At 35.1% G+C, this 14269-nt stretch overlaps 2 protein-coding genes across 2 annotated transcripts in view; one reads left to right on the forward strand and one right to left on the reverse strand.

The window, feature by feature from the left end:
• The window catches only part of LCORL (ligand dependent nuclear receptor corepressor like), a 166274-nt gene extending 157984 nt beyond the window's left edge, over positions 1-8290 (forward strand). Inside the window, exon 8 of the mRNA XM_060012759.1 lies at positions 8145-8290. Coding sequence (XP_059868742.1) covers positions 8145-8158 — 14 coding nt within the window. The 3' untranslated portion in view covers positions 8159-8290. The remainder of the gene's footprint in view (positions 1-8144) is intronic.
• A 2400-nt stretch (positions 8291-10690) lies between these two features.
• NCAPG (non-SMC condensin I complex subunit G) overlaps positions 10691-14269 on the reverse strand; it is a 46160-nt gene continuing 42581 nt past the window's right edge. Inside the window, exons 19-21 of the mRNA XM_060012766.1 lie at positions 14062-14145; positions 11754-11829; positions 10691-10827 (exon numbers count right to left, since the gene is read on the reverse strand). Of these exons, the coding sequence (XP_059868749.1) occupies positions 10728-10827; positions 11754-11829; positions 14062-14145 (260 nt within the window). The 3' untranslated portion in view covers positions 10691-10727. The remainder of the gene's footprint in view (positions 10828-11753; positions 11830-14061; positions 14146-14269) is intronic.

Raw genomic sequence — 14269 nt, forward strand, 5'->3', positions numbered from 1 at the left:
TTGGAGTAGGTTAAAGAATGAGAGGTATCGAAAATGGTGGTAGCAAGTATAGGACAACTCATTAAAGTAATCTAACTCTAAAAATATTAACCTCAGGAAGGTAAAAGATTGAGTGAAGCCTTGTTTTTTAAGGAATGAGAGACTTCGCACTTGTTTAAACATCATGGTGAGGATCCAATTGAGAAGAGATGGTCTATATTTATCTATTGCCACAGCAATGCTACATTACACACCACCCCAAAACTCGTTAGCTTAAAGTAAATAAGCATTTATTTCACTCATGAATCAGTGATTTGAAAATAAGCCTGGAGGTTCTTTGGATATTGGCTGGGCTCCGTCGAGTGTTTTGGGGTTAGCTGGCTGTCAAGTGGATAGCTTCGCCCTGCTCCATAGCAGCTTCAGCCTGAGTCTCTCATAGCCATCCAGTAAACCAGCCCAGGCATGTTCTCAGGGCAAAAGCAGAGGTGTAAAAGTGAGCATAAATGCCCAATTTCTCAACTTCAGCTTGCATCATATTTGCTAATATCCCATTAGCTAGAGCAAATCACATAGGTGAGGCAGAATGAGAGGACATGGTAAAATGACAGGGCAGAGAGAGTGCATATAGTGATGGGTGAAGAACTGAGGCTATTAATGGAATTAATCTGCCACAGATGGTATATTTAAAAAAAAAAAAGAGGGTCGGAATCATTGATGATGATCATTGATAAGTTCCTGAGAAGGCCTATGGGAACAGGGTTCAAAAACATTTGTTTTAAGTCATGCCAGGTTCGGCGATCTTTTACAGTTAGTTGGCATTATTTTAGATAAACAACTTGCTAATTGCTTTTACTTTCATATTAATTTAGTACTGAAGTTTTCTATTTTATTTTTATAAAGGTATGTGAATCACATGTAGTTACTGAATATTTGAATACAGTACTGCTTTAGGCACAGTTGTGTTGTACTAATTTAATATACAAGTTCACTAAGAAATTCAGGGATCCCTACAAGGCCAAGAATCATTTCTAAGTCACGTAGCAATGCAAACTGTTCATTGATTCCTGGAGAGAATTTGTTTTGTACCTTTGATCTGACTGCAATCTCCTTCATTCCATTCAACTAAAAATTCAGGTAGATTATCTTATTTCTCAGTAGAAATGATTCAATTCTAAATGTTTTCTTTTGAATTCTTGATTACCATGGTTTGCTGTCTAATAATCATGGTAGCACTTACTAATTAAGCACATACTATGCACCATGTGTTAATCTTTCTTTTTTTTTAACATCTTTATTGGAGTATAATTGCTTTACAATGGTGTGTTAGTTTCTGCTTTTTAACAAAGTGAATCAGCTATACATATCCATATATCCCCATATCTTCTCCCTCATGCGTCTCCCTCCCACCCTCCCTATCCCATCCCTCTAGGTGGTCACAAAGCACCAAGCCCATCTGCCTGTACTATGCTGCTGCTTCCTACTAGCTATTTTACATTTGGTAGTGTATATATGTCCATGCCACTCTCTCGCTTTGTCCCAGCTTTACCCTTCCCCCTCCCTGTGTCCTCAAGGCCATTCTCTACATCTGCATCTTTATACCTGTCTTGCCCCTAGGTTCTTCTTTTTTTTTTTTAGATTCCATATATACGTGATAGCATACAATATTTCTTTTTCTCTTTCTGACTTACTTCACTCTATATGACAGACTCTAGGTCCATCCACCTCACTAGAAATAACTCACTAGAAATGGCTGAGTAATATTCCATTGTATATATGTGCCACATCTTCTTTATCCGTTCATCTGTCGATGGACACTTAGGTTGCTTCCATGTCCTGGCTATTGTAAATAGTGCTGCAATGAACATTGTGGTACATGACCCTTTTTGAATTATGGTTTTCTCAGGGTATATATGCCCAGTAGTGGGATTGCTGGGTTGTATGGTAGTTCTGTTTTTAGTTTTTTAAGGAACCTCCATACTGTTCTCTATAGTGGCTGTATCAGTTTACATTCCCACTAACAGTGTAGGAGCGTTCCCTTTTCTCCACACCCTCTCCAGCATTTATTGTTTGTAGATTTTTTGATGTTGGCCATTCTGACTGGTGTGAGGTGATATCTCATTGTAGTTTTGATTTGCATTTCTCTAATGATTAGTGATGTTGAGCATCCTTTCATGTGTTTGTTGGCTAATCTTTTATTGAAAAAGTAATTTTCTGGGTCAAAAATAAATTACTGGTCAAAAGTAAATTACTGGGTCAGTAATTTTCCTAAAATTGGTTGCAGTAAAATTGCAAATCTAGGACTCTAATCCGAGACTCTCAGATTTCCAAGTCTTGCTCTTAACCACCAGGTTCTTCTGCTCCTCCAGTAACCACATCAAATAATCAAAAGCAAGTCAGAAAAAATGGCTGACTTAAAATCTCCCCCTTAACAATCTATCAAAGCCTTTAAATTCATCAGTATCTTACCAAAGGGAAATTTTACTCTTGAGATAAATTAAGTCTTTTAAAAAAACCAAAAAACCTGTACAACCTAACTCTTAGAGAGTTTGCCAACAAGAGAAAGGATCTATTTGGTCGTGTTAGACCTCATGGTTCACTAGTGGACCATGTTTACCTGGCTACATTGTATGGCTTTTTTACGTTTGATCCCCTTTAAGCCCAGAGATTCAAAATTAAACTGTCGTATTATTATCTGACTATACAAATTATAGGAACATACTAGTATGGTGAACATTGTAGAAACAAATCATACACATATCTGCCATACTTTATTCCCACACATGTAATTTTTTATTTTGATTTTTGTTATTAGTACTAACATTTATTGACTCCTTACTATGTGTCCAGCTGGGCATATTACATGCATTCTCTATGCAGGTGCTTTATCTACATCAACTCATTTAATAATCACATTACCCTTAAGATGTGGTATTCTATCTTCACTATCCAGTTAAATTGAAGCTTAGAGGCTAAGGAATGTACACTCAGCGGGTGAGTGATTTGATTCAGGATCAGAACTCAGGCTCTAAAGTCTCCCTCTGTCCCACTTTCCTAAAATCCTCATCCCCAAAGACCTATTTCAAATGTTTTTCCCCCTCATCTCCCCACTTCTGGGATTCATCTTTCCCTTCTCTGTAATCCCTTTGCCCTTAGCTACTCCTTTTTTTACTGCTTTTAATTCTGGTAACTTATGAATACTTTTCCCCCACTGTCTCCTTACCAAGCTGCAAAACCCTTGAAGACAGATACCATCACAGTCTTTTATATTCCTAACATATTAGGTAGGTACTGGTTAAGGATTTAACTTTACTTAACAGCGGACCTTGCTGATGAACACATGCCAGCTCCGTATAGAAGTGAAACATTTTGCTCTGTGGCATGGTCCTCTATACTGGCCTCCTAGAACCTAAGAACCATCACATTTAGGGTCCAGTAGACCAATGACTTCATTTTTATAACTTCTTATTACATCCAAAACATGGGAATACACTTGTCTACTTCAGGAAGGTTCTCTGCTCTAGTTTTGCAAACTGACAACCATATCATGATATTTGGTCAGATTTGGAGAGAGATCAGGGTCAAAGACAGTGCTGAGTTACAACTATTCAGTAAACTTTTTACTGAATTAACAGTAATTAATTCAGTTAATTATTTCCAAAGGAAAATAAACCAGTCACCCACTGGCATTAAGTTCAAATTTGATGGTTTCAGCGACATTATAGCAACTATTCAAATTCCAAATCCTATATCAGAATTGTTTATCCATGCATACAACTGAGTTCTTTCTCTCTTTGAAAAGATAAACTTGTGTTCCCTGAAACCCTTAACCTAAAGAATAGTTTTATGGTAGCTCTCATGTCAGTCTCTGCCCTAACGTTTTTTCTTTTTTCACACTGAGAAATTAAAAGTATGACTGGCAGCCCCCTCTTTAGTTAAACATAAAGAAAAGTCATGCTCTAAACATATAGGTCTCCTGGATAAGGTTATGGCCGTAGGCCAGACATGTGGCGTATGTTAAGTATTCTAAAGAAATAGATAAATGGATATTAACACGAAGGGAGAATCATGACAGAATCACAAACCAAGAGTCAGTGTGCAGGATAGTGTAAATAGATCATAGGCCCTGAAGACTCACTTAGTTGTGTGACCTTGGGTCAGTCATTTTACTTCTTTGAGCCTCAGTGGATGATTGTTAGAACTTAATCAGGTAATGTAAAAAAGGCTTTTAGCATAGTACCTGGCATATAGCAACTGCTCTACAAATGCTATTTTCGGACCTGTCTTGATCACACTAAAATTTGTTTCCTGCAGTGTGGCTCACCTTAAGTTTATTGTCTGTATGACAGAAATGAACTATCACATATCTCCAGTAATAAGTAAAACAAGTTTAAATTATAAGTTGTATATATTAAAAATTATTTTTGTTAGAATTATCAGTATCATTACTTTAAATCACAGATGATGATTGTTTGGATTTTCATAACTCACAAATGATTTTTATCTTTGATACTTTCCAAATGCACATATTCTATAAACTTTCATTCAGATGGTGGAGAGGGGCTTTGTCTTAGGGTGAGTGAAATTACTGGAGTATTGAAAATAGGCTGAGCTGTCTGCCATAATCATTGCAGGCACCCTTTGCCCTTATTCAGCCTCACTTGCCATCTGGGTTCCTGGATGGTAGAGATAGAGTTAGAAGGGGACTTACTTCGGATAAGTACCTCTCTCCAGCTTCTTCCCCCTTTCACCAAAGTATGTGCGTTTGCATTTGTTTATAGCTCCATATGCTTATTAAAGCATGTTAACTGACTCTAATTAGATCATCAGAAACATGTAAGCAGGGAAGATGTCATTTACTTTTGTTTTTCTACAGATGAGGAAAGTGAGGCTGAAGGAGGCTAAGGTTACATGTCCAAGGTCATAAGGCTGCTTATTAATATTGTCAGAACTGGAACCTGGGTCCTTACATTATTTTCCCCAATTCTTTACTCTCAAGAGTACCACTGGATACACTATTGCTGGGCTTTCATTAGAATCCTGGATATGGACATATAAAGCCACTTTATCAGATGATTCAAATGCTGCTCCTTAAGCTTTTTAATCATGATGTAAAACAGAGAAGCCATGAAATAAAAGACTGATAAATTTGATGATATAAAATTTAAAATGGATTCATGACAAACTCACTGTAAGCAGATACGAACAACAAATAAACTAGGCAGGGTGGGGAGGGGTGGGATTCGATTAATCCCACCCCTGTGGATTAATCACACAGAACACAGGATTAATTCTTAACTGCCTGGCAATACGAGAGAAGTCGTCTCAACTGGCAACACAGAAAAGGAAATACAAATGGCTTCAAGATATGAAAATAAGTTTACTGAGAAGAGAAATGCAAATTAAGCCAGGGCATACAGTTTTTTAAGCTTCCCTAAATTTTATTATACATTGTTATAAGAGTTTGAGGGAAGACATTTTCATATATCATTGGTCAGAGTGTAAAAATGTACACAGTCTGTGAAGGGAATTTCGGTAATATCTATCAAAATTTTTAAAGCACCCGTTGACCCAGCCACGCCAATCCTAGACATCAGTCCTGAAGATGTACTTGCACATATACTTAAAGAGACACACATAAGAATATTCAATACATTGATATTTTTAAGCAAAAGATTGGAATAGCCCAAAAGTTTGTCAGTTGAAGACTGGCTAAGTCAATTATGACATAGCCGTAGAATGGAGTTCTATGTAGCTATTAAAATAATCAAATATTCATTGTACAAATATGGAACAATCTCCAAAATATATAAGCAAGATACAGAACAGTATTCAGAATTGTGTAGGGGGAAAGGAGATATTTGAAACAGTCATATATACATATATATCAATGCAGAGAGACTATCTGGAATAATACACACGAAATTGGCAACAGTAGTTGCTCCTGGAAGAGGGGCTAGGAGCAGTGAGAGACTTCATTGTATAACATTTTGTAGTTATCTATTTTTAATTTTGCAAATTTATTACCTATTTTTAAAACATGAAAAAAAATCATTGTTTAAAAAATACATTAAGTTGAACATTAATCTTTCACTTGGTACAAATGTATATGATTCTATGACAAATTTCTAACATTAAACCTAACTAGTCAAAATTTTAATTTCCAAATATAAAGGTATATTTGTTAAAAATTCCTGTAGACTGCAAATTTTTTGAAAGCGTGGACTATATCTTCATCTTTGTATCCAAAAGTGCTTTCTGATGGGTATTCAAAAACTGTTAATTTGACTGGTAGAGAAGATGGAATTGAAAAGTGCTCTGGTAAGTACTGGATTATAATTAGAGATCGAGATTCTTATATTAGTTCTCATACATCTGGTTAGAACACTCTGAAAAATAGCAGTTTATTTTTCTATTTTCCTATATCTTAGTTTCCCTATCATCTCTTTTAAAAAAAAAAGCGGGGAAGTGGGGACTAGAAAGGTCACTTCTAGCTCTGCTGTTCTAATGCCTCTGGTTCTAGCACTTCAAGATCAGTAGTGCCCAAACTTCAAACACCAGCTAGTTTTGTTTTTGTAGGTATATATTTATGAATTAAACATGTCAATCTGTATATTGGTACTAACAACATTTAGTTATTTTTCTTGACTATTTTCTTCCCATGCATGTGTATAGTTTTGTGCATCCCTGGCATTTGTGTTCCCAAGTTTGGAGTACACTCTCTAGAAAAGTAACTTTAAAAGTCTTTAAAGTATTGAAAAGAACAATAGTGTAGTTACTGAATAGTATTCTCTGATGAATACACCTTTGTCAATCAAATAGCAAACAGAAAACAGAAAAAAAAATCGTTTTTAGGACTATGATTTGTTGCTCCATGCCGTTGTTTTATTGTAGAGTTTGATGCCTGATATACTTACCTACCAAGCTACCTCAATTAATATCATTGTATTTTTATAGCTTGCTTTAGAGTTTCTCAAAGAGTCATACATCAGACTTCCTTGTTTTGAAAATACAAATAAAAATATGAAGACTAGCAGTCCTTGGAGGAAGGAAAAACATTACTGTTGTTATTGATCATATCTCTAGGTTTTGGATATTTTTTTTAATGATGATTTACTATTTTTGATGAACAATCTTTTAAGCTGTCATTTTGTTTCATTATTTATAAAAATTGAAACCATGTCATTCGGTGGAACTGGGACTGTTTGGGGAGAACTCAACTCAGTGAAGATATAATGGCTGTTAAAATATGGTTTAACAGGTTAAATCTCTGGCTTATTGAATGGCAAGTGAGTCAGTTGTTTGAAGTTGTAAGGAGAGAAGTCTGGATGCTGCTGCCATTTACCAACTCTAATAAGCCACTAAAATACTACCCAACTCAGCTTCCTCTTTACAAGTGGGAAGGATCATTGACCTGCGGTTGAAGAAAGCTTAGGAATGATGTAGTCTAACTGAACTAATCAGTCGTGTCAAATGAGCTAATGTATAGCAAGCTATTAAATCATTTCTAAACGTAAGGATTCACATTGGAAGATGTGAATTGACTTTAATATTACACATGTGGAGTGGCTAGCTATCCTTTGGACTCTCAAGTTTCTGTGATTTTAGAGAAGATTCTCATCAGAGAGCTAGTAGACAGGCATAAGGGAAAGAGCAAGGACTGTATTCCAGTTCCAGCCCATTCGACTTTATTTGTACTGGAACTCTGTGACTCACTTTTATCGTTTCTTATGAGCTTACAGTATACCAACCTTGCTTGGTGGTTATGAAATTTGAGATTATGCATGTGAATGTGCCTAGAATATGGTAGGCATTCAACAAAGGTTAATTCCTTCTTGTCTCAAAGAGGCTGTGATCCTGGTACGTTAAAGGAAAAGTTAAAAGAAAGGTTGAATCTGGCCAAGGTCAGTAAGTTAAATATCCTTTCTGATGTACACTGATGAAATCTGTATATGCTAATTTTGTCCAGTGGTATCTGAGTGACCTCTCAATTACCTGTGTTGAATTCAGTTCATTAAGGAGACAGGAGCTAAAAAAAACCCAACAATCAATTATCTCTATTGTTTAGAGGTCTGAACAATAAAACTACTGAATTTTCTTTTACAAGGTTGATAGTTTCTTTGAAATTAAAGTAAAAACTAAAGTGCTTTACACTTTTTTTTTTCCAGCATGCTACAAGTGAAAACTGATGAGAAAGTGAATTTGTCTGATGGGAATACAGCAAGTTGCCCTTTGAGCCCCATTAAGATGTGCCTTAATCGTCCCATTGAATGGAATCTGAATTTGACAGCAGCATCTCTAGCGAGCTGTACAGTTCATAACCAAAATCTCAAAAGTGAAGAGAAATAGATTGCAGTTCTTCTTGCACTATCCTTATTTTGTACGTCAACATTCTTCCTGCTGATAAGCATTTATCGATTGATTTTGAAATATTTCTAGTCTTGTGATTTGTCTATATATTAAATCATTAGCATTAATCATTTTGATTATATTCTTTGTATGTCTTTTTACATGTTTTACACCAGACCATTGTGGAATTTTGCAGTACAAATGGATTTTTGAAGTTTCTCTTTTTAATGGTATTTTGTGAATTTTTTACTCCCTAAGTTTAAATATATAATTGTCCCCAGTTTTATTTCCGTGCACAATGTCTTAATATATAATGCATTGTGAGATTTAGAAGGCTAGTATTGTAAAGATTTGTGATTACCTGACCCATGAACAGTTGTATAACAGGTGGATACCAACTACCTCGAAGCAAATTGGTAAAAGGCAAAGGTATCTCTTAGAAGTATATCTCTTTCAAAGTTATATATGTATAGAAAAATTGATCATAGTTTATCATCAAGTAGCATGTTTCCATTCATAAGGAGAATTTGAACTGATCAGTTATTTCTCTGTACTTTTAAACCTATGAAGTCTGGGTTTTAAGAGCAATGGCACAATTGCATGTTGACTCTTCAGCAAATCTGTGCCTCTTGCAGATAAGAATACTGTTTGGTTTTTTTAAGTTATCCATTTTGAATGAAAAATGGTAAATGGATTTATATCCATTGATTTTACTGTATTTTAGCCATTTATTTTAAAGTGTAAAGGGATGTCTTAAAATGAGGATAATATTCCTTACCTCTTTAGTAGTACAAAAGCATAGCTTTTGTGATTGGCTTGTGTGATTGTGTCCAAAACTTGAATAGTAAGAATACTCAAAGTCTGATGCTTAATTTTTCCCATGGCTGAGAAGGAAAGCTTTGGTATGGTGGTCCATGTAAAGTATGTAAGCACATGGCTCCTTCCCTTTGGATTGCCTGGCTGTGGGTTAAATGGGATTTTAGTTTAGTGTGTTTCTAAAGACTTTTACTTATGGCACATTTTGTGTACCTTCTAAGTCCTTATTTCTCCCAGCCTACCCCAACCCCCAAATTATTTTTAAAAAGACAGGGATTTAACAAAAAGGCTTACGTAAGGAATTTGAAGCACAGGAAAAGACACAGAGCCAACAGAATGAGAAACAATCATCTATTTTTCATTGTTTTATATCACCACCATATCTGCCTTTTCCTTTTTCTTAATAAGCATTCTTTGTAACCTTCAGACTCCTTTTATATTTCCAAGTTTTATAAAGCACATATACATATGTAATGTAGCAATTTGGCTCAAAAAAGCACAGCATTCTTACTTTAGCTCCATCTTAGAACATCACCTTAAATGGCCTCTGGTAAATAAACCTAAAAAAGCACAATTATTATTAAAACCAATGTATTAGATCCGATGTTAGGGTATTTCTGTTCTGAATAATAGAGATGATTATCAGAGGAGTAAAAGGTGTTTGGTTGGGAGTTACAGAAGGAAAGAGGACTGATTTGACACAGTTTTAAGTTTCTTAAGTCAGGCCAGTGCCAATTCAGAAAATAAATTTACAGTGAAGAAATAGTGCTCATTCACACATTAGTATATAGTGGACTTCCTGTCACATTCTTTTCCTACTAGTATTTTCTATTACCCACAATAAATATTTTGTTATGCCAAAAACATAGAGAACTCCATGATTAATATGTATATGTGAACATTTCCCTAACCCAGGAACCATCGCAACATAAGCAAACTTGGGCTCTTATATGCAAACATTCTATGAAAAAAATTACTCATGCATGTAGCATTATCAAAATATTTTTAAGTGTAAGAATCACAAAATTATCAAAATGATAACTGTTGAACTTGGATGCTGGGGACTTTGGTTCATTATACTAGTCTTTCCTGGAAGTAAGCTCCTCTCTAGCCAGTTTGTGGTACTTCATTTGCCCTTAAGATGTCGTTTTTAAAATGTGTCCTGAGGTGTTTTTATCTATGTTGGATCTGCCACATCTAAGTCAAACTTTTCAAATGCAAGTTACCAGCTAGTTACATTTAAAAGTTGTCTATAATGCCATGATTTTAAATGTGAGAACTCATAAGCATCACCTGGGAAGGCTGTTAAAAAGCAGGTTCCTGGGCCCACCTTAGATTCTGATTAAATCCATGACTGATGGAGATGGTCTGTGGAGCACACTGATGGACGCTGTCTCACTGCTTCAATACAGGCTAAATTAATGTGGAATCACACAGCAGGAAGTTCTACAAGAATCAGACTTCTTCTAATTTTCATACAAGGGTAACTTTATTAAAGCAAAGAAATGAATATAATTTTAAAGGACATTTTTCAAAGGACTCCACCTGCATCATATCTTCTCCTAATTTTTATCTTCACTGAGAAATTATGCAAGGTTAAGTTTACTTTTTTCTAGTGCTGCTGTCTTTGCTCGTCTTGGTAGTCTCATCTTCATTTCTGATTCTGGCTCTGGAACTTCATGATCACTAAACAGATGTTGAAATACACCAATTTAAATACAAGCTTTAAAACCAGTTTATTTATAAATAAAACTTTGTTTCCGTCATTCTATCCGTGTGTGATTGATATCCTGATTCCATTAAGCTTAAAACTAAAATCTCAAAACCAAAAAACACCGATTGGCTATCCAGCAAAGTGAACCATGGAAAACCTAACCTAACTAATTTTTTTTTATATCTACATGGAACCTGGTATTATACAGAAAAAAGCAAAAAACAAAAACCCAAACTTCTATAATGAAACTTGTAATTAAACAGGAACCATAACAACTGCCCAAGAGTTTTTTTGGAAACTCAAGTAGTGAAAAAATAAGTTCTATTTTATTTAGGCAATACATTCTTAAAACACTGTAAACAGCAAGTTTCCCCAAAAGATACTTTAATTAAAACTTGATCTAAAGTTATAAACTGAAAATATATACATTTTACCTATGAATGAATGAATGCAAGACAGCTGTAGACAGCTTCCAACAATGGCTTATTGGCAGAAACCAAAAATAAACTATATAACTAATATCATCCAAATTATAGGCAGAATTATTCTATCATTATAAATGTAGAAAATCTGAATCTCAATAGTTTGCTAATTCAAGTTCAGAGAAGTCATACATACATGATCTTATAATTAGAGGAATACGTGGAAATACAATTTGAAAGAACATAAAGATAACTACCTAGTACTAAAAGCCATGTCAACGAACAGGAAAAGCACACAAGCCAGTGGAAGTCAAATGCTCTTAGATACATAAACTAAAAAGCTGTAAATTTTCATGGATTATCTTGTTAAATAATCACAGTATAAACAAACTACAATTTTTTTTTTTTTTACTTCTAGACTTTTTTTTTTAAATGACGATAAACCTCTTTACATATTCTAGATGTGCATGGCATACCTTTCAGAGTCAGCCTCAGCCTCAACAGTCTGACGTCTCCTGTTCGTTCTAGCTGAAGCTATCACTTTTCTCCGTCCTTAAAGACAGTATATAAATCATTATCAAAATCTATTATCAATTGCTCATTTTTAACCTGTTTTCTGGGCTACCCAAATCCTTTATTTTTCCCTCTTCAACACCCTTTCCTCCTAGTTCCCAGCCACCTTGATACAAATGATCAACACCATGGAGAAAAGGAACCCCAGCAAGATCAAAATTTTACTAATTTCTTTTGTAAGCTCTTATAATAGGTAAGGGAAAAGATGGAAATGAGTTATAGGTGGCAAATTTTGTTAAATTTATTTGGGGGAAAGAAGCATGTGAAAAATGTTATATAAAGAAAGTACCTCATAGCACAAGGTATATGGAGAACCTAATGAAAATTAAGGTTAAAAAGAGAGATTAAGCCCATAAAACAGATCCTAAATAAATAGAACTTTAATCAGTAAGGTATAGTTTATTATAAAATATTCGAACATATACATGGTCAATTCAAATGTGTGTTCTAAAACATTTCAGTATAAAAATTAAAGCCCTTTATATGCTGGGGGGTTACAAAAATTCTAGCTAGAAATTCACAAGGTTAAGCAGTGAAGTGGCCTGTGATGCTCATTTATGATAATAAAACAGCATATATAAATGAAGTTTGAGCTATTAAAAAAAAAGAGGTGTAGTTCTTATACATGATTAAAAGCAATCTGATCAAAAGCAGATTATTCAGTATGATCATTTGGTTGAAATTTATATACCCTACTTATTCAAGTGAGACTTTTTCTTTCTGTTTTCTTCCAACTGTACATATTTGCTTGTAAACTTCTAATGCAGTTATCCCCAAGAAAACATCCAACAATATGGGACTAATGTGAAACAGTTAGCCAGCAATTAGCATTTAAATAACTGATTGGCTACAAAACAATATTATTTTTCCATTTAGAAAAAAATTAAGTCTACACAGAAAAGGGCCTCAAAAAATATTTTTCAAGGATTAAAATAATGGTTGGTTCATAGGTGGAATTATTAGCATTCTTTTGATTAGTTTGCTTGGATGTGTTTTCTGATTCTTCTGTAATAAGCATGCATTGCTTTTGTAATAAGAAAATAATAAAAGATTAAAAAGACCTTGAATTTCACATTTTTTTTCCTAAGTGATCCCCTAATAGTCAACATTTACTTTATTCCAGCAAATCCCCTATTGTTGGATATCCCTTTGAAAATAAATTTATGTTGGGAAAATATGAAATAAAACGGAAAACAGAAGCCCAGAAATATACTAGGAGGATAAAAGGGACAAAAATGCTTAATCATATAAAGGACAGACCACAAACAACTGATAATATAAATATAAAATCATTGTTCATCATTTGATAATAAAAATCTTAATTTAACCCAAATAGTCCTTTGCAGTATGATCTTTTGCATCATATTTCTTTCAATCAAAAGCACTTGAAGCAATACTGATGTCTCTTAGACACAAAGCAAAACCTAATATCAGCTAAAACAAATCAAAAAGAAAGTTAAGGATACTGAAGACAATGAATGATCTTTATACCTATCTAAGGAAACAAAGTGTTTCACTGGATAACAAAACTGAAAAGTTTTATTATAAGGTTAGTCAATCCAGGGGACTTCCCTGGTGGCGCAGGGGTTAAGAATCCGCCCACCAATGTGGGCGACACGGGTTCAAGCCCTGGTCCAGGAATATCCCACATGCCATGGAGCAACTAAGCCCGTGTGCCACAACTACTGAGCCTGCGCTCTAGAGCCTGCAAGCCACAACTACTGAAGCTCGCGCGCCTACAGCCCATGCTCCACAACGAGAAGACACCACAATGAGAACCCCGCACACCGCAACGAAAAGTAGCCCCCACTCGACGCAACTAGAGAAAAGCCTGCACGCAGCAATGAAGACCCAATGTAGCCAAAAATAAATAAATAAATTGAAAAAAAAAAAAAGAATCCGCCTGCCAATGCAGGAAACACGGGTTCAATCCCTGGTCTGGGAAGATCCCACATGCCGCAGAGCAACTAAGCCCGGGCGCCACAACTACTGAGTCTGCACTCTAGAGCCTGCACACCGCAACTACTGAGCCCACACCCAACTGCTGAAGCCCACGTGCCTCAAGCCCGTGCTCCGCAACAAGAGAAGCCCCCACTCGCTGCAACTGGAGAAAGCCCATGTGCAGCAACGAAGAATCTAATGCAACCAAAACTAAATAATTAAATAAATAAATAAATTTATTTTAAAAAAGCTAGTCAATCCATATATTACCTCTGTTGGTCTTTTGCTGAGTGGATTTCATTCGGGTTGCTTTTACATCCTTGACGGGGGTTATATATACTTCTTTGTTGTTTTCTATTAAAGGAAATAATACAATTATTAATGAACTAAATTAAAAGTAGCCTCATGAAATACTTTAAATGATCAAATCAAAGACAACCAGTCCCAATAGCAGCTATTGAAAATTTATCATAAATAA

This window comes from Delphinus delphis, chromosome 5 (assembly GCF_949987515.2).
Source record: "Delphinus delphis chromosome 5, mDelDel1.2, whole genome shotgun sequence".
Classification (NCBI taxonomy): domain Eukaryota; kingdom Metazoa; phylum Chordata; class Mammalia; order Artiodactyla; family Delphinidae; genus Delphinus; species Delphinus delphis.